The 19,596-nt window shown below is 47.0% G+C and overlaps 1 protein-coding gene across 8 annotated transcripts in view; it reads right to left on the reverse strand.

Annotated features, from left to right (window-relative positions):
* Positions 1-480: 480 nt before the first annotated feature.
* FARS2 (phenylalanyl-tRNA synthetase 2, mitochondrial) overlaps positions 481-19,596 on the reverse strand; it is a 590,279-nt gene continuing 571,163 nt past the window's right edge. For 7 of the 8 annotated variants that reach the window (XM_057494339.1, XM_036921241.2, XM_036921217.2 and 4 more), the window contains one exon: positions 481-773. In XM_057494339.1, the coding sequence (XP_057350322.1) occupies positions 635-773 (139 nt within the window). In that variant the 3' untranslated portion in view covers positions 481-634. The remainder of the gene's footprint in view (positions 774-19,596) is intronic. The other variant, XR_008994479.1, reaches the window with a different exon arrangement.

Below are 19,596 nucleotides of genomic sequence, written 5' to 3' on the forward strand. Positions count from 1 at the left end.
GGGGCAGCTCTGGCTTCTTTCTTTCCTGCCAGTGGGGCAGAAGGTGGCCAAGCCCCCACCTTGAGGCCAAAGGCCTGACTCTGAGCCAAGGGTTTATGAAAAGCAAATAATACCCTGCCCTGCTCAGAGCTATGGCCCCGTTCGCTTGTGTGGGCAGCCCTGGCATTTCATCAGTGTCCCGTTTGAAGCCTGCCCTTTGCAAAACAAAGAAGAAGAGAATGGAGAAAGGAACAGAAGCTGATTCAAAAAACCTAGTTTCTGGAGTTCCTGATGCCCCTTCGTGTGGCTTCACTCATTACATGGGAGGAAGCACCTGTCAGGCAAGAAATCATACCTGGTGTCTACACTTTACTGGAACCCAGGGACCAAGTAACCACACTAAGCGCCAACGAACAAAGCACTTCCAAGAGGAATAGGAGGGAACTCATATTATTGTTCCATTCCCCCCTTTCCCCAAATAAGAGACAAATGCTATGCCAACAGTTTCTCAGAAGCAATCCTTTATTTTCTGAAAGTCCTACAACTGACTCATTTATCAAAAGAGGGCTGATGCCCCAGCCCACATGCGGTATCTTTTTCTCTTCCAGCCAGTCCTGGAGCCCGAGAGGCCTGCAGCCTGGGTGAAGGGGTGACGTCAAAACCGGCCCTCCACACCCAGCAGCCGCACGGCCGCCTCCTGCACAGCCTGGTGGACGCGCCCCACCTCTCTCTGGGACAGGGTCCGCTCCATGTGGCGGTACGTGATGCGGTAGCAGTGGCTGGTCTTGTGGGTCCTGAAACGGGAGAGAAAGGCAGGTGAGTGAGTGGCCAGCATGCCTGCTGCCAGCTCTGAGCGGCTCCCCACCCTGGTCACAGCACAGGCACAGGGCCCCGGCCGTGGTACCGCAGAAACGTCCCCACCACTGATGGCTGTGCCTTTCACAGACTTTATGGGAAGTGGTGTTTAGGGGAACACTGCCTGAATAAGCAAGGCTGTTGATTCCCACTGGACCAGAGGCATCCAAGTCCCCTGGAAGGAAGCTTCTTATAAATCTGATCTCCCAGGCAAGCCTTGGAGAGTGGGAGATGGGCCGGGGCTTCCAGGGGACTCTGATCAGAGGACAGAGTCAGGAACAGCAGCTAGGTGCCTCCAACCTTTGTCATGCCACAGAAAACAATCATGCTTGGAAGGCACCCTGCAGCCACCTTGGGCTCTAGCTGACTGGAAGGCTGAGGGTTTCCCTGCTTTAGCACCCCTGCAGGCCGTGGGGAACACAGACTACTGAGTCATGTACACCATATATGCCATGTCTGTGCCCTGCAGACAAGCACTTCCGCCCTCTGCTTTCACTGGAGGGGTGTCGGCTGTCATGGCACAGCTGGGTGGCGCCGCGCTGGGTGGAGGAAGACCTGCTGTCAGCGTGACGGTGGCTAAGACACACCGGTAGCACTGGTAGGCAAATCTCATCAGAAAGTCCGCAGGGCCCACGCGGAGCTGGCCCTCCCCCCGCGCCCTCCCCGGCTGCGAGGCAGGGGTCTGGCCCTCCCTTCTCTGGGCACCTCCGATTCTCTTCTTCAGAGCCCCACCACTCCTCTCTTCCAGTCCCAGCTGAAGGACAGTCGGCCAGGCCCTCCCTCGCCTGCCTTAGGTGAAGAAGCGGAACCCACTGAGCAGGTCCCGGCAGATGCCCTCTGAGCCCTCTGGGATGACATGAGCGGGTTCTCAGCCTGGAGTGGTTGGGGGGGGCACGTCCTCTCTGGCAGGCGAGGCAGGGCTGGGCCTTCAGCAATGTCAGACCCTCCAACAAATGGGCTTCTGGTGGGTTGGCCCCTGGCCAGTCGGGAGCCGCTTGGAGGACCCACTGGTCCCCGTCATTGCCACCTGGCCCAGGGCCTGTGCTTCCAGGAGACTCCTGACACTTCATGGATTTACCCTCAAGAGGGTTCTCTCCACCACCTTGTGCTTAAGCGGCAGACCCCCTGGCTGAGCACCATGTCATGGTCAGGGAGGAGTCCGCCTCGGGTCCTGGCCTCCCTTATCTGCCTCCTTACCTCCGCTTCCAGTGCCTCCTCCCCTCCCTCCCCCACGTGGGGTTGGTCACAGTCAGCTCTGTCCTGCTTTCTTCCTCGCTCCCACTTAGAGCAAGGATAGACTCCTAAGATTCAGGGCTCTATGCCCTGTGGGGTTATTTATGTTTCAGCCCCTGTTTGGATGGAGACCAGGGAAGAGGTTACTACCGAGGGGCTTTAATCTCCAAGCCACCCCAAAGGGAAGGCTTCTTTAGGGTCCCGGGCACCACGCTGCCTGCTCCATCCCCTCCTCCGACAGTCAGCTGCCTGCTCTGGTGGGAGGAGCTAACAACCTCCTTCCCGCCCCTTCTTTCCTTTCCAGCCCAGCTCGGGCCAGTGGCTCTGCTCGGTGGCGTGCCCGGGGATGGGCCCCGAGTGCTGCCCCAGCTGCCCAGGGGGCCGTTGGTGGAGCAGAGCAAATTTCTCCATACTCTGTGACTGCCTGACACTGAGTACCCCCAAGCCCTCCAGGCAGTGAAATGAGAGCCAGAGAGTGAAACCTGGCTCAGAGAGGGACACGGAGAGGCCCCTGTCGGTGGGAGCCAGTGACGCCACACAAGCAGACCCTTGCTGCCACCAAAGCACCATCACCTGGTTTACATGTAGCTGATTTTTGACCAAGTGTCAAGGCCATTGAATGGGGAGATGCCTTCTCAGCAAGTAGTACTGAGAGAACTGAAGGTTTATGTGTGAATGGATGAAGTTGGCCCTTCCCGCACACCATGCAAAAAATTAACTCAAAACAGATCATAAATCTAAAGGTAAGACCTAATATTATGACATTCTTAGAGGAAAAAATAGGTAAGTTGGGCTTCATAGAAATTATAAGCTTTTGTGCTTCAAAGCACACCATCAGGAAAGTGAGAAGACAACTTACAGAATGGGAGAAAACATTTGCAAATCATATACCGAGTAACAGACTAGTATCCAGAATATATAGAGAACTCCTACAACTCAGCAATAAAAAGATATAGCCCAATAAAAAATATGCAAAGGGAGAGTGGGGCGGAAGATGGCGGCGTGAGTAGAGCAGCGGAAATCTCCTCCCAAAACAACATATATCTATGAAAATATAACAAAGACAACCCTTCCTAGAATAAAGACCAGAGGACACAGGACAATATCCAGACCACATCCGCACCTGAGAGAACCCAGCGCCTCGCGAAGGGGGTAAGATACAAGCCCCGGCCCCGCGGGAGCCGAGCGCCCATCCCCCCAGCTCCCGGCGGGAGAAGAGCAGGCAGAGCGGGAGGGAGACGGAGCCCAGGGCTGCCGAGCACCCAGCCCCAGCCATCCGGACCAGAGTGCAGGGCGCTCGATACTAGGAAAACAGGGCAGCAAGAAAAGTGAGCAGGCACTGGATGCTGGGCGACAGAGGACATAAGAAAAGCGCGCGACCATTTTTTTTTTTTTTTGCTTTTTTGCTGCTTTGTTTTGGCGAGCGCTTTTTGGAAGTCTTAAAGGGACAGGGACCCCAATATTAGGGAAACAGGGCAGAAAGACCGGTGAGCAGAGGCCTGAGGCTGGCACCGGAGAATAAAGAAAAACGAACGACCACCTTTTTTTTTTTAATTAAAAATTTTTTTTTTTTTTTTTAATTAAAAAAATTTTTTTTTCTTGTTTTTTTTTGTGGTCGTTGTTTTGTTTTGGCGGGTGCTTTTTGGAAGTCTTAAAGGGGCAGGGCGGGCCACTTAATCCAGAGGTAGGGAATCCGGGATCTCTGGGCACCCTAACCCCTGGGCTGCAGGGAGCAGGGAGGCCCCTTACGGAGATAAATAGCCTCCCAGCCGCTCCTGCTCCAACGCGACTCCACCATTTTGGAGCAGCTGCCCGAGCCAGGCCACGCCCACAGCAACAGCGGAGATTAACTCCATAGCAGCCGGGCAGGAAGCAGAAGCCCTGTCTGCGCGCAGCTGCCCAGCACAAGCCACTAGAGGTCGCTGTTCTCCCAGGAGAGGAGGGCCACAAACCAACAAGAAAGGAAGTCCTTCCAGCCGTCACTCGTCCCAGTTCTGCAGACTATTCCTATCACCATGAAAAGGCAAAGCTACAGGCAGACAAAGATCACAGAGACAACACCAGAGAAGGAGACAGACCTAACCAGTCTTCCTGACAAAGAATTCAAAATAAGAATCATAAACATGCTGACAGAGATGCAGAGAAATACGCAAGAGAAATGGGATGAAGTCCGGAGGGAGATCACAGATGCCAGAAAGGAGATCGCAGAAATGAAACAAACTCTGGAAGGGTTTATAAGCAGAATGGATAGAATGCAAGAGGCCATTGATGGAATTGAAATCAGAGAACAGGAACGCATGGAAGCTGACATAGAGAGAGACAAAAGGATCTCCAGGAATGAAACAATATTAAGAGAACTGTGTGACCAATCTAAAAGGAGCAATATCCGTATTATAGGGGTCCCAGAAGAAGAAGAGAGAGGCAAAGAGATGGAAAGTATCTTAGAAGAAATAATTGCTGAAAACTTCCCCACACTGGGGGAGGAAGTAATCAAACAGACCACGGAAATACACAGAACCCCCAACAGAAAGGATCCAAGAAGGGCAACACCAAGACACATAATAATTAAAATGGCAAAGATCAAGGACAAGGAAAGAGTGTTAAAGGCAGCTAGAGAGAAAAAGGTCACCTATAAAGGGAAACCCATCAGGCTAACGTCAGATTTCTCAACAGAAACCCTACAGGCCAGAAGAGAATGGCATGATATATTTAATACAATGAAACAGAAGGGCCTTGAACCAAGGATACTGTATCCAGCACGACTATCATTCAAATATGACGGTGGGATTAAACAATTCCCAGACAAACAAAAGCTGAGGGAATTTGCTTTCCACAAACCACCTCTACAGAACATCTTACAGGGACTGCTCTAGATGGGAGCACTCCTAGAAAGAGCACAGCACAAAACACCCAACATATGAAGAATCGAGGAGGAGGAACAAGAAGGGAGAGAAGAAAAGAATCTCCAGATAGTGTATATAACAGCTCAATAAGCGAGCTAAGTTAGGCAGTAAGATACTAAAGAGGCTAACCTTGAACCTTTGGTAACCACGAATTTAAAGCCTGCAATGGCAATAAGTACATATCTTTCAATAGTCACCCTAAATGTTAATGGGTTGAATGCACCAATCAAAAGACACAGAGTAACAGAATGGATAAAAAAGCAAGACCCATCTATATGCTGCTTACAAGAAACTCACCTCAAACCCAAAGACATGTACAGACTAAAAGTCAAGGGATGGAAAAACATATTTCAAGCAAACAACAGTGAGAAGAAAGCAGGGGTTGCAGTACTAATATCAGACAAAATAGACTTCAAAACAAAGAAAGTAACAAGAGATAAAGAAGGACACTACATAATGATAAAGGGCTCAGTCAAACAAGAGGATATAACCATTCTAAATATATATGCACCCAACACAGGAGCACCAGCATATGTGAAACAAATACTAACAGAACTAAAGGGGGATATAGACTGCAATGCAGTCATTCTAGGAGACTTCAACACACCACTCACCCCAAAGGATAGATCCACTGGGCAGAAAATAAGTAAGGACACGGAAGCACTGAACAACACAGTAGAGCAGATGGACCTAATAGACATCTATAGAACTCTACATCCAAAAGCAGCGGGATATACATTCTTCTCAAGTGCACATGGAACATTCTCCAGAATAGACCACATACTAGGCCACAAAAAGAGCCTCAGAAAATTCCAAAAGATTGAAATCCTACCAACCAACTTTTCAGACCACAAAGGCATAAAACTAGAAATAAACTGTACAAAGAAAGCAAAGAGGCTCACGAACACATGGAGGCTTAACAACACGCTCCTAAATAATCAATGGATCAATGACCAAATCAAAATGGAGATCCAGCAATATATGGAAACAAATAACAACAACAACACTAAGCCCCAACTTCTGTGGGACACAGCAAAAGCAGTCTTAAGAGGAAAGTATATAGCAATCCAAGCATATTTAAAAAAGGAAGAGCAATCCCAAATGAATGGTCTAATGTCACAATTATCGAAATTGGAAAAAGAAGAACAGATGAGGCCTAAGGTCAGCAGAAGGAGGGACATAATAAAGATCAGAGAAGAAATAAATAAAATTGAGAAGAATAAAACAATAGCAAAAATCAATGAAACCAAGAGCTGGTTCTTCGAGAAAATAAACAAAATAGATAAGCCTCTAGCCAGACTTATTAAGAAGAAAAGAGAGTCAACACAAATCAACAGTATCAGAAACGAGAAAGGAAAAATCACGACGGACCCCACGGAAATGCAAAGAATTATTGGAGAATACTATGAAAACCTATATGCTAACAAGCTGGGAAACCTAGGAGAAATGGACAACTTCCTAGAAAAATATAACCTTCCAAGATTGACCCAGGAAGAAACAGAAAATCTAAACAGACCAATTACCAGCAACGAAATTGAAGAGGTAATCAAAAAACTACCAAAGAACAAAACCCCCGGGCCAGATGGATTTACCTCGGAATTTTATCAGACATACAGGGAAGACATAATACCCATTCTCCTTAAAGTTTTCCAAAAAATAGAGGAGGAGGGGATACTCCCAAACTCATTCTATGAAGCTAACATCACCCTAATACCAAAACCAGGCAAAGACCCCACCAAAAAAGAAAACTACAGACCAGTATCCCTGATGAACGTAGATGCAAAAATACTCAACAAAATATTAGCAAACCGAATTCAAAAATACATCAAAAGGATCATACACCATGACCAAGTGGGATTCATTCCAGGGATGCAAGGATGGTACAACATTCGAAAGTCCATCAACATCATCCACCACATCAACAAAAAGAAAGACAAAAACCACATGATCATCTCCATAGATGCTGAAAAAGCATTTGACAAAGTTCAACATCCATTCATGTTAAAAACTCTCAGCAAAATGGGAATAGAGGGCAAGTACCTCAACATAATAAAGGCCATCTATGAAAAACCCACAGCCAACATTATATTGAACAGCGAGAAGCTGAAAGCATTTCCTCTGAGATCGGGAACTAGACAGGGATGCCCACTCTCTCCACTGTTATTTAACATAGTACTGGAGGTCCTAGCCACGGCAATCAGACAAAACAAAGAAATACAAGGAATCCAGATTGGTAAAGAAGAAGTTAAACTGTCACTATTTGCAGATGACATGATACTGTACATAAAAAACCCTAAAGACTCCACCCCAAAACTACTAGAACTGATATCGGAATACAGCAAAGTTGCAGGATACAAAATCAACACACAGAAATCTGTGGCTTTCCTATATACTAACAATGAACCAACAGAGAGAGAAATCAGGAAAACAACTCCATTCACAATTGCATCCAAAAAAATAAAATACCTAGGAATAAACCTAACCAAAGAAGTGAAAGACTTATACTCTGAAAACTACAAGTCACTCTTAAGAGAAATTAAAGGGGACACTAACAGATGGAAACTCATCCCATGCTCGTGGCTAGGAAGAATTAATATCGTTAAAATGGCCATCCTGCCCAAAGCAATATACAGATTTGATGCAATCCCTATGAAACTACCAGCAACATTCTTCAATGAACTGGAACAAATAATTGAAAAATTCATATAGAAACACCAAAGACCCCGAATAGCCAAAGCAATCCTGAGAAAGAAGAATAAAGTAGGGGGGATCTCACTCCCCAACTTCAAGCTCTACTATAAAGCCATAGTAATCAAGACAATTTGGTACTGGCACAAGAGCAGAGCCACAGACCAATGGAACAGACTAGAGAATCCAGACATTAACCCAGACATATATGGTCAATTAATATTTGATAAAGGAGCCATGGACATACAATGGCGAAATGACAGTCTCTTCAACAGGTGGTGCTGGCAAAACTGGACAGCTACATGTAGGAGAATGAAACTGGACCATTGTCTAACCCCATATACAAAAGTAAACTCAAAATGGATCAAAGACCTGAATGTAAGCCATGAAACCATTAAACTCTTGGAAGAAAACATAGGCACAAACCTCTTAGACATAAACATGAGTGACCTCTTCTTGAACATATCTCCCCGGGCAAGGAAAGCCACAGTAAAAATGAACAAGTGGGACTATATTAAGCTGAAAAGCTTCTGTACAGCAAAAGACACCATCAATAGAACAAAAAGGATCCCTACAGTATGGGAGAATGTATTTGAAAATGACACATCTGATAAAGGCTTGACGTCCAGAATATATAAGGAGCTCTCACGCCTCAACAAACAAAAAACAAATAACCCAATTAAAAAATGGGCAGAGGAACTGAACAGACAGTTCTCCAAAAAAGAAATACAGATGGCCAACAGACACATGAAAAGATGCTCCACATCGCTAATTATCAGAGAAATGCAAATTAAAACTACAATGAGGTATCACCTCACACCAGTAAGGATGGCTGCCATCCAAAAGACAAACAACAACAAATGTTGGCGAGGCTGTGGAGAAAGGGGAACCCTCCTACACTGCTGGTGGGAATGTAAGTTAGTTCAACCATTGTGGAAAGCAGTATGGAGGTACATCAAAATGCTCAAAACAGACTTACCATTTGACCCAGGAATTCCACTCCTAGGAATTTACCCTAAGAATGCAGCAATCAAGTTTGAGAAAGACAGATGCACCCCTATGTTTATTGCAGCACTATTTACAATAGCCAAGAATTGGAAGCAACCTAAATGTCCATCAGTAGATGAATGGATAAAGAAGATGTGGTACATATACACAATGGAATACTACTCAGCTATAAGAAAAGGGCAAATCCAATCATTTGCAGCAACATGGATGGAGCTGGAGGGTATTATGCTCAGTGAAACAAGCCAAGCGGAGAAAGAGAAATACCAAATGATTTCACTTATCTGTGGAATATAAGAACAAAGGAAAAACTGAAGGAACAAAACAGCAGCAGAATCACAGAACTCAAGAATGGACTAACAGGTACCAAAGGGAAAGGGACTGGGGAGGATGGGTGGGTAGGGAGGGATAAGGGGGGGAGAAGTAGGGGGGTATTAAGATTAACATGCATGGGGGGGTAGGAGAAAAGGGAGGGCTGTACAACACAGAGAAGGCAAGTAGTGATTCTACAACATTTTGCTATGCTGAAGGACAGTGACTGTAAAGGGGTTTATAGGGGAGACCTGGTATAGGGGAGAGCCTAGTAAACATAATATTCGTCATGTAAGTGTAGATTAGTGATAGCAAAAAAAAAAAAAAAAAAAAAAAGGGCAGTTCCTGTGTGGTAACCTCCAACGAGTTCTACACAAGGGTATAAAGGGCATATAAAAGTGTAGGCAAAGGGTCTGTTTGTGTTTATACAGAGGATCAAAGCCTAATTGGGCTACCCCGAAAATGAACTAAGATACGATATGAAAAAGAACTTCCAACATCTGCACCCTCTGGAAGACTCATGCCAGAAGATGATCATCAAAAAACCCCAACAAATATCCACGCACTGCTACAGCTGTAGATGCACTCATCCCACCAGTTCCTGGACCTGCCATGGGAATGAGGAAGGAGATATCTAAGCTGGCCTGTGCATACAGTAAAACAACAAAATTGGACTGGATCTATACTGTTGGAACTCAACCAAGAATTTGGAGAAGTGCAAATTGTAGCGCTCCAAAGTCTTACAACTACAAACTATTTATTGTTAAAAGAACATATGGCATGTGAACAGTCCCCAGGAATGGGTTGTTTTAATTTGTCTGATTTCTCTCAGACTGTTCAAGTTCATTTGGACAATATCCACCATATCATAGATAAGTTTTCACAAATGCCTAAGGTGCCTAACTGGTTTTCTTGGTTTCACTGCAGATGGCTGGTAATTACAGATATGCTTTGGTTATGTAACTATACTCCTATTATGTTAATGTGTGTGTGCAATTTAAGTAGTAGCTTAAAACCTATACATGCTGAAGTTACTCTACAAGAAGATATATCAAAGAAATAATCAATCTTCCCATGTTTTCTTCCGCCTGCTACTTCTATAGCTTTTCTCCTTCCTTCCTAATTACAACCCTTAAATAGAATTCGTGCCTCATATCAAATTTACCGAGTATCATAATTCTTCCAAGTGGTAAAGATACCTCAAGACAAATGCTGGGCATAGAAGCCACAGGGCATAAATATGCAAAGAAGTAAAAAGCTAACTTTTTCAAACAATAAGGCTTCTCTCTCACTTACCAACTTCACATTTCCCTGTATGGCCCCGGAAGATGACTGGTTAGCCAGAGACGGGTAAGATTCCTCAAGGGAGGAACAACCTAAGACAGGCACAGTCGCAGGGGGGCCATCAGGTGAGAAATTGGGGATCAACAGAGGTGAGGCTTAGAACCTCACCCCCCCGTTCTGAGAGAAATCTTCTGCATACGTGGATGTTTTATTGCCCTTGTCTAGCTTGGATTAACACATAGTCTACAGGCACACACCTGATCATCTACATGTGCTCTCTTACAACACTAAACTATGTTTTCTACCTTTATCTTGTATCTACCTACCACTTCAGCATTTTATTAAAAATAATAATAATAAAGAGAGAAATGTGGTATCCACATATAAATCAAGTATAAAAACCAAATCAGTATTCATATTTGAACTGACTGTTTATAGTTCATAATGCATGAGCAAAACCGAAAGTTTCTGTGATGACTGCCCTTGTACTGTTCACTATGTAACTTATTCATTATGTAAGAATTTGTTCTCCATGTAAGAACTTGTTTGTTATGCCTCAGAAGATTGGAGACTGACAAAAATTAGGCTTGGGGTGGAATAATGATTGTGCATTGAGCATTGACTCCCCTATACAGAATTTTATTGTCGTTAACAAGCATTTGATCAATAAATATGAGAGATGCCCTCACAAAAAAAAAAAAAAAAAAAAAAAAAGGACAGACTTCCAATGGTAAAATAAATTAGTAACCGGGATGTAATGTATAGCATAAGGAATATAGTCAAGATATTGTAACAGCCTGGTAGGGTGATAGCTGGAACCTAGAATTATGTATATAAATGTTCTACCACTGTGTCGTACACTTGAAACTCATGTAATGTAATACTGTGTGTCAACTACCCTTCAATAAAAAATAATTATTAAAAAAAAAAAAATATGCAAAGGATCTGAGTAGATTTCTCCAACAAAGATACCTGAATGGCCAATAAGAACAGGAAAAGATGCTCAATATCATTAGCCACTTGAAACCCACTAAGATGGCTATAAAAACAAAACAAAACAAAACAAAAAAGGAAGACACCAAGTGTTGGAGAAGACGTGGAGAAATAAGAACCCCACACATCACTGGTGGGATTAGCTCCCAAGTCAAATACTGTGGAAACAGTTGGAGGCAGCTCTGAAAGTTAAACATTGGCAGTTCTTCAGATATTTAAATACAGAATCACCATATGATCCATCAATTCTGCTCCTAGGTATACACTCACGAGAAATGGAAGCATATGTCCATAGACAGACTTGTACATGAATGTTCACAGTCGCATTATTCACAATGCCCTAAAAATGGAAACAATGTAAATGTCCTTCAATTAATGAGTGGATAAACAGGATGTGGTCTATTCATACAATGGGACAGTATCCAGTGACAGATGCAATGAAGTTCTGATGCTACCACACAGAGGGACCTTGAGAGCATCATACTAAGTAAAAGATGCTAGACACAAAAGACCACATATTATATGATGCCATTTATGTGAACTGTTCAGAATAGGCAAATCCACATAGAAAGCATGTTGGTAACTGCTATAGGCTGGGGGACTAGTGCAAAATGGAAAGTGACAACTTCTGGGCCCAGGGTCTCTTCTGAGGTTGATGAAATGTCTGGAATTAGACAGTAGTGACATTTGCATGATCTTGTGAGTATCCTAAAACCCCTGAGTTGTACACTTTAAAGGGGCATATGACATGTGAATTATATCTTAATAAAGATGTTATAGTAAAAACAAAGGGCGACTTGCCCTGCCAGGCACTGGGAGGTCTGTTGAGATCTCCAACCAAAGATGAATGGGAAAAGTTTATCTTCTTGTTTCTATGTACTTCAAAGAAGGCCCCTATGAGGATCCTTGGGATTCAAACAGCTTTTACGAAACATTTTGATAGTTGGGTATAAATGAATCATAAACATATGGATTAATTTTATAAATTGAGACAAGTAGGATTTGGCAGAATGTTTGGTGACAATTCAGTAGATTCAACTGAAAATCAACCAGGCCTGCCTTTTCCTAACATCACTGGTGAGAGCGAGAGGACTTCCTTTTGTTTTCTAGAAACTTCTGTTTGGAGCCTTCAGATGGTGGGATGTACCCCTGTCTGCCCTTCACCTGCTGGAGAAGTGAAGGAGGATGAGCTGGCAACTGGTCAGGAGCGGAAGACCCAGGTTTCCTCATTCCTGGTCTATCCGTGAAGACCACGGGGTCACGTTGCTGATGGATCTCGCAGCTTATCACTTAACACGAAGATGGATCCCGCAGAAGGAGGGATGCCTCAGTGCCCAAACCCAAGGGTCTAGATTAGAGCTCTTTTGATTCTTTAATACCATCCAGTATGGCCTTTTTCAGCACAAAAGCTTTTCAACCTTCCATGTGCCATGACCCCAACTGTGCCCAAGTAACAGCAGCAGCCAACATTTGTGTGTGCTTCTTACATACCAGGCCGTGTCCTAAGCCCTTGGGACACACAGACTCATGCAAGCATCGCAGCCCCACTGGGCAGACTGCACTACTGTCCTGGCTCTACAGCTGAGGAAACTGAGACAGAGAAGACAGCAGGAACTTTTCCACATTCACACAGCCAGTAAGTGTCAGGGCTGGGTCTGAAACCAGGCAATCTGGGGGAATGTAAAGCAGGGCAGCCACTGTGGAGAACAGTTTGGAGGTTCCTCAAAAAGGTAAACAGCAGTTCCACTCCTAGGTATATACCCCAAAGAAGTGAAATCAGGTGTTTAAGACAAAAACTTGTACAAGAACTTTCATAGCAGTACTGTTCCCAATAGCCAAAAGCTGGATATGTCCATCAATGGATTATCAGATGAACAAAACACATACAGGGGATCAATACAATGGAATTTACTTGTTCATTAGATGAAGAACTGATACACTATGATGTGAAGGAGCCTCAGAAACATGCCAAATGAAAGAAGTGAGACACAGCAGATCACATACTGCAGGAGTCCATTTATAGGGACTACCCGAAGAGGGAAACCCATCGAGGCACAAAGCAGAGCAGTGGCTGCCGGGGGCTGTGTGTGTTGGGGGGGGACAGGGAGGCTGCTCACTGGGTGTGGGGGATCCTTTTGGGGTGACCAAGTGTTTTGGAACTGGACAGAGGTAGTAGCTGATGTTGACGGTGTACCAGATGCCACTGAATTGTACACTTAAAAAATGGTTAATTTTCACTTTAAAAAAATGCAAAAGCCCAGGCAATTTGGTTGCAGAGCCTAGCTGCTAACTGTCCCCTTGACGGCCCTGGCATACTCCTCAGCAATCCGCTTCCACATTGCCAATCTCTCCTCCTACCCCTCTTCCCCTGAGAAGAGTCAAGGCTTGCAAACTACTGAGAGGGATCATTTCTTTCATGGTCCCAGTTCAGGAGAGCAATGGAATGAGCCTGGGTTCCTTCCCAGCTCCACCGTCTCACTAACGGGCTCACGCCAGAGGCGAGGTGTAGCTGCGATGGGTAGTGGGAAGCACTTGGAATAGATGTTGTAATAAAGGTCTTTCCTGCCTCTAGGGCCATTAACAGGTGGGCTGCAGAGCCAGGCTGTGGGTGGGAAATGAAGAGGGACGCAGGAGAGCAGGGGGCCAGAAGGCTGAGCCCGGCAGGCTCATGCAGGCAAAACCTTCAGGGTGAGAAACCTCCTGTAAGGGGAGAATAGGCTGCATTGACAATCTGTGGTTTGGAAGGCCAACAAAAGTTATCTTTTATGTACTTCATACCTTCTCCTCACAGAGTAAACGAGAATACCCATTACTGAGTGTGAGAGGTCGACTCTCATTATAGTGAGCTTGAAGAAAGCCTAAGCAATTTTTTTTGGTGTTGGAATTTCATTTCACTGGATTATTGGCTACCATGAGTTGGTCACTGGCTAGAGCCTGAATTTTTAACACAGATTCTGGTGTGAGAATCACACAATGTTTGAGCTTCAAGGGCTTCAATAGTGAACGATTACTAGTTCACTCACAGATTCATGAGTCCTTTAACAAACAGCATGCCCCAGGCACCGGGCTGGACAGATGAGCATGTGAAGGGGCCCCAGAACGAGCTAGCTCACGTGCAGGGCCCAGGGGCTGGCCGAGGTCCTGCAGCAGCAGGGAGGAGCCTGCGGGAGGGCCATTCCCCTTCTGACCACGGTGAGGCCTGTGCTGGCACGGCCACGCCATGCTGCGCACAGTGAAGTCAGCCACACCACACTCCAGCCTGACACTCTCTGCAAACATCACTCCTGCAGCAAACGGTCTTTCGCTCTGCTACCTGCCCCTGAGCAGTTACAAGGCCAGTGCTATTATCTAGCATGGTGCTGGGCGCTACGAGGCCCACACAAGACATTCGGGTCATCCTGCCCATTAGGGGCTTCCCTCCAGTGAGGAGAGAACAGGACATAGGACAGCCCCTCCCCCCCCACAAACAGCTGGGCCTTCTCTGCCCACCCTCCACCTTTCCACCTTCCTGCCAGGCCTCCTGAGAGACTGGGTCTAGCTCCTGAAACTGGAAACATGCCCCCGGCATTTCCGGAAACTTAGTTTGACTTGGATTCTGTTTCCTGCTCTGGCGTGATCACCAAGTTCCAACCACATCTACCACCCTGGCATGTCTGGCTGCTCGTGCAGTGGCCGAGGGCAGGGCGGGGGGGCCACCGTGTGCGGGCAGATGGGAGGGCCTGGCTGGAGGCAGACACGCCAGCCAGCAGGGATCCTGTATTTTGATGCTTCCTCCCCTCAAAGCTTAAACCTTAGACCCACAGAAAGAGGCTTAGGTGCCACACAGAGTCAAGTTGGGATCAGTGAAGATCGTCAGTTATCAGTGTTTAAAGGGGAACTTGCTCCAGGTCTTTCTTTTCTCCTTGACCAATTAAGTGACCAAACTAGAAGTGGCTGAGGTATTGCTAAGCACGTTGCTGCTCTCCCATTCCCAGGGTGCCAGCGGCAGGCTTCCTGGAGGGGCTCGGGGCTATCACGCACCGCGGGGAAGAAGGGACGCTGGGCCTGGGTGCAGCTGATGAGCGCTGGGTACGTCTAGTGTACATCCACTTGGTCTACCCTGGCAAGCCAATGGGCTCCGGGCGTGAGTGAAGGCCCTCCACAGAAGCAGCGGGTGCAGCTCCGCCTGCAGGGGCTGCTTTCCCTCCGGGACAGGAGCAGCCGCTCCCGGGCTACGATGGTGTGCTGGACACCTCTCAGGGTACAGTATTTATGAGCGGTAGTCACTGCAGATGTCACCGACTCATGCGGGGATTACTCAACAGGAGAGAAGGTGCTGGCATGGGGCAGATTCCATTTCCAGAGCAATGAAAAATGGGATTCCTCGCCTCGTTCTTCATTTGCCTCCTGCTCGTGTGATGCAGAGGCTCAGCCTGAGGTTCTCCCACGGGCAGGGTTTGACTCCAGTGGGAGGAACAGCATGATAGGAAAGGATAAGGCGGCACACTGCTCATGGTCACTCCTGGAAATACAGAATGAAATGGGGTGTGGTGAGGAAGGACCCCGACTTTGCAGCTAGAGGGACCTGGCTTCCAATCTGTACTCTGCCGCCCTTTGCTCTCTGTGCAAGCCCCTCGTGAGGGGAGGACACGACCACCTGCTTCTGCGGGTTGTGCTGTGAGCGAGGGCTGTGTGAGGAACGCCGATTCAGAGCCCTCTGCCTGGAGTGGGTGCTGCACACACACCTACTTGTCCCCTCGCCTGCCTTTACTTACGGGGCTCACTGGGGAGGAACGACACTTTGGAGGGGGGCTTGTATTTGTTTCTTTTAACCTCCCTTTATGGGCTTGGACCCTGATCTGGGGCCAAGGGCAGGTCGAGTTTCCCTCTCATGAGGTGGGAACACATCAGTGGCTTTGACTGGGAAAGTCCAATGAGTGGACGTCAGAGAGACTGATGAATTATTGCCTATGATCATTGGGCACGATTTAAATAAGTGGTCTGGAAACTAAGTAAATTATCTTTTACCCTTTACCTTCCCTATATTAAAAAAAAAAAAGGCCAAAAGGGAAGAGGAGAAAATGAAATTGTCTAGTAAGACCTAAGGCCCAGTGAGACTACACCGCTTTTCCTAATGAACCGCTCCACGGTTTTCTACGACAGAGGCATCGCTGGTTTAATGCAGGGAAAGAACACAGGCCCGGGAGGCAGGGGACCTGGGTCCCCGTCCCTGTGACTCTGGGCAGGTGGTTTAACCTCACCAGTGAGAGGGCTGGACTGAGCAGACCCTGGACTCCGTCGGCTCTCACATCCAAGAGTTAGTTCAAAGGACAGAAGAGATTCTCAAGGGTGCCCACATACAGGAAATGAGGCGGCCAGTCAGCAGCACTTGCAGAGCCTGCAGGGAAGGAAAGAGAAGGGGCCCCGTTCTGTGGGGGTCCCCAGACAGGCTGACGCTCAGACACAGATGCATTAGTGATAGCAGTGATAGCAAGAGGGGAGTGAACTGGCTTCATGAGGCTGGACCGCAGCTCGGCGGGGCCACTGAGACGGTCCTCCTGAAGGCGGGTCTCCACTTGCAACAGACAATCTGGGCCCTGTTCCGCCTCCTTCCATCCTCTATCCCTCCCAACACCGGTGCTCCCCGGGACCGCGGTCTGCCTTCTCCCCGGAACGGTCTGTCTCCGGCCTGCCCTGGGGCGGCCGCGGAGAGCGGGCGTCTGTCTCCGCCGGCGGACGGCGCAGCTGCCTCTCCCGGCTCTGCCGCTGTGACCGCAGCTTCTCCCCGGAGGGGCTTCCGTTCCTTGGGGTGGGCCACAAGAACGCGCACCAGATGGTTCCTCTGACAGTGACTGCCTTGGGAAAGGCAGCTCCGGTGCAGGCCTTGATGGAGGGGCAGCCCAAGCCGGGGACAGAGCAGCGTGCTGGGCTGGCTTGAGAACAGCTGCTTTCAAACCTGCCTCCCAAGCCCCCCGCCCGGCTCCCGCTCATCCCGCAGTTGGCAACTTAAGAGCTCCTAAGAGACACACGTTTTGCAAGCAAGAAATGCTTTTTCACATCAAACACTTGTCAAGTCCTCCCGGAAGTTCCAAAGCACCCCCAGGGCTTATTCCCATCAACCCCTGTTACTTTTCCAGGTGCTCTGAGTGTCTCCTGCCAAGCACCCCAGGAGGAAGGAGTGGTGTTCTTGCCTCCTGGAGATGGGGCTGATGTTCTCGGTCTCTACATGCATGTATACGTGAAAATGCCTGCTTTGGTGAGATGATCTAACAGAATCTATTTTGGAGAGGCATGGGGATAAAGCCCAGCCTAGTATTACCACTTCCCAGCCATAGGATCTTGGGCCGGTTCTTAGTCTCTAGTCCTGGTTCTCATTCTAAGATACAGATAATGAATGCAAAGGGTCTTGAAGGCACTGAATGAGAATAACATATGTAAAGTACTCAGCAGAGTTCGGGCTGACAGTTAACAACTGGTATTATTTTCATAGCTAAAGATTACGGAGCCTCCACTTTGGGCCAATTAGAAAGACCGAATGACTTTAGTCAAAGTATCTGAGCTTCAACTTCCTCATCTGTAAAAATGGATTGTTACCACGATACAGGACACAACAGGGAGGAACCTTGGAGAGACAGTGTACTAGGTGAAATAAGGCAGACCCACAAAAGGGCAAATATATGAGGTCCCCAGTGTTGCCAAATTCATAGAGACAGAAAGAGTGGGGGTTGCCAGGGGCTTGGGGGCGGGAGATGGGGAGTTTTGATTTAATGGGCACAGAATTCAGTTTGGAAAAACGACAAAGTTCTGCAGACGGATGATGGGGATGGCTGCACACAGTGTGAGTGTACTTAATGCCACTGCAGCTCACTTGGAAAATGGCTCAAATGGTTAATTTTGTGTTATGTGTGTATTTTACCACAATACCAAAACAACTGAGGAGGAGAACTGATGCAAACAACCTAGTTGACTGTTACTAGAAATGCAAGTTGGGAACTCACATTTATGTTGAAAGCAAACAAAAGACAACAAAAAGCCCCCCAGATCGCTGGGGAGCATGTGCAGGACTGTTGCAAGGGGATGATGTGGTTGGCTTCCATCCTCCCCAGATGGCTCATCTTGTTGATTTCATTAACTTAGCAACCAGGCTGCCATGCATTTTATACAAATGATTTTTTTTAAAGGTCCTCTGCTCATAATGCTATAATAAGATTTGGCCATATCTGAAAATTTCTTTTCAACTATCCCCATTGTCTTCCAAGCCATCCTTCTGCCAAACTTGAAGTAACATCTCCTTTTGCAGAGAATTCCAAAGTTCTGAGCTTTTTGATTATGTGGGAAATTTGGAAGAGATGTTATTTTTCTCCCTGGCTTAGTCTGCCAAGCCAAAGTCAACAGAGCTAACTTTAACTCTGTACTGCTACATGGCAGCTTTCAAATGGGTTGACACTTTGGTGGATGAGTCAGGTTACAAAACAGAAGATTTGTGAAGATTTCTGACCCAATCAGTTGATCAGCAATTATATTCTGTGCTGAGGCAGACATTGTGGTAGATACAAAATAGTGACGTGAATTGCTCAATCAATACACAAATATTCATGGAGTGGCCGTTCTCTACTCCACACACAGTGGCAGGGTGAGGGCAAAGAAGGATCCCAAAATAATACAAAGAAAGATTGGGTTAAAGTACCATGTACCTGTGGGCTTAGGATATTCATACATGGAAAGATAGCTAACAGGACAAAGCTGTTATGCTAAATGTGAAATAGATGACACAGATTGTAAATAACAGCAGTCAGGAGAGACTGGCAAGGAGATGAAAGTGGAATTAGATTTAAAGTAGGAGTAGGATCTTGGCAGGTGAAGGGCAAGGAAAGCACTCTAGCTGCGAAATGAAATGGCTGGTACTGGTTGTGGAGGGCATTCATTACACTTGTTTCCACTTCAACAAAGAATTGCTGAGTGCCCATACCAGGTGTAAATGGTCCCATGAAGGGCTGTGCAGAGGATGCGTGATCTGCCAGGAGAGGGTTGTGTACAATCACAGCTGGCAGTGGTCCTGGCACATGCAGGAAGTGACTGATGCTGCCCAGGAGAGACCCGAACACGCTCGCAGACTTGTGCCAACTGAACTGGTCCTGGGAGTCCCCACCAGGGCCGTCATGCTCTTCGCTGCTGATAGTCCACTGATGGGTCTGAAGGGCTGTCATGGCGGGGAGGGCCCGGGGCAGGTCCAGGACCGATGAGGACATACACGGCAGCACTGTCAGCTCACTGTGAAGGGGACTCCCTCTCAGCCTGCTTTCCAGAGGCCTGGAATGGGCTGCCCAGAAGTAACCCAGCATTAGGCTTTGTAGAAAGACTGAAA

The sequence above is a fragment of the Manis pentadactyla genome, chromosome 16, assembly GCF_030020395.1.
Source record: "Manis pentadactyla isolate mManPen7 chromosome 16, mManPen7.hap1, whole genome shotgun sequence".
Classification (NCBI taxonomy): Eukaryota; Metazoa; Chordata; class Mammalia; order Pholidota; family Manidae; genus Manis; species Manis pentadactyla.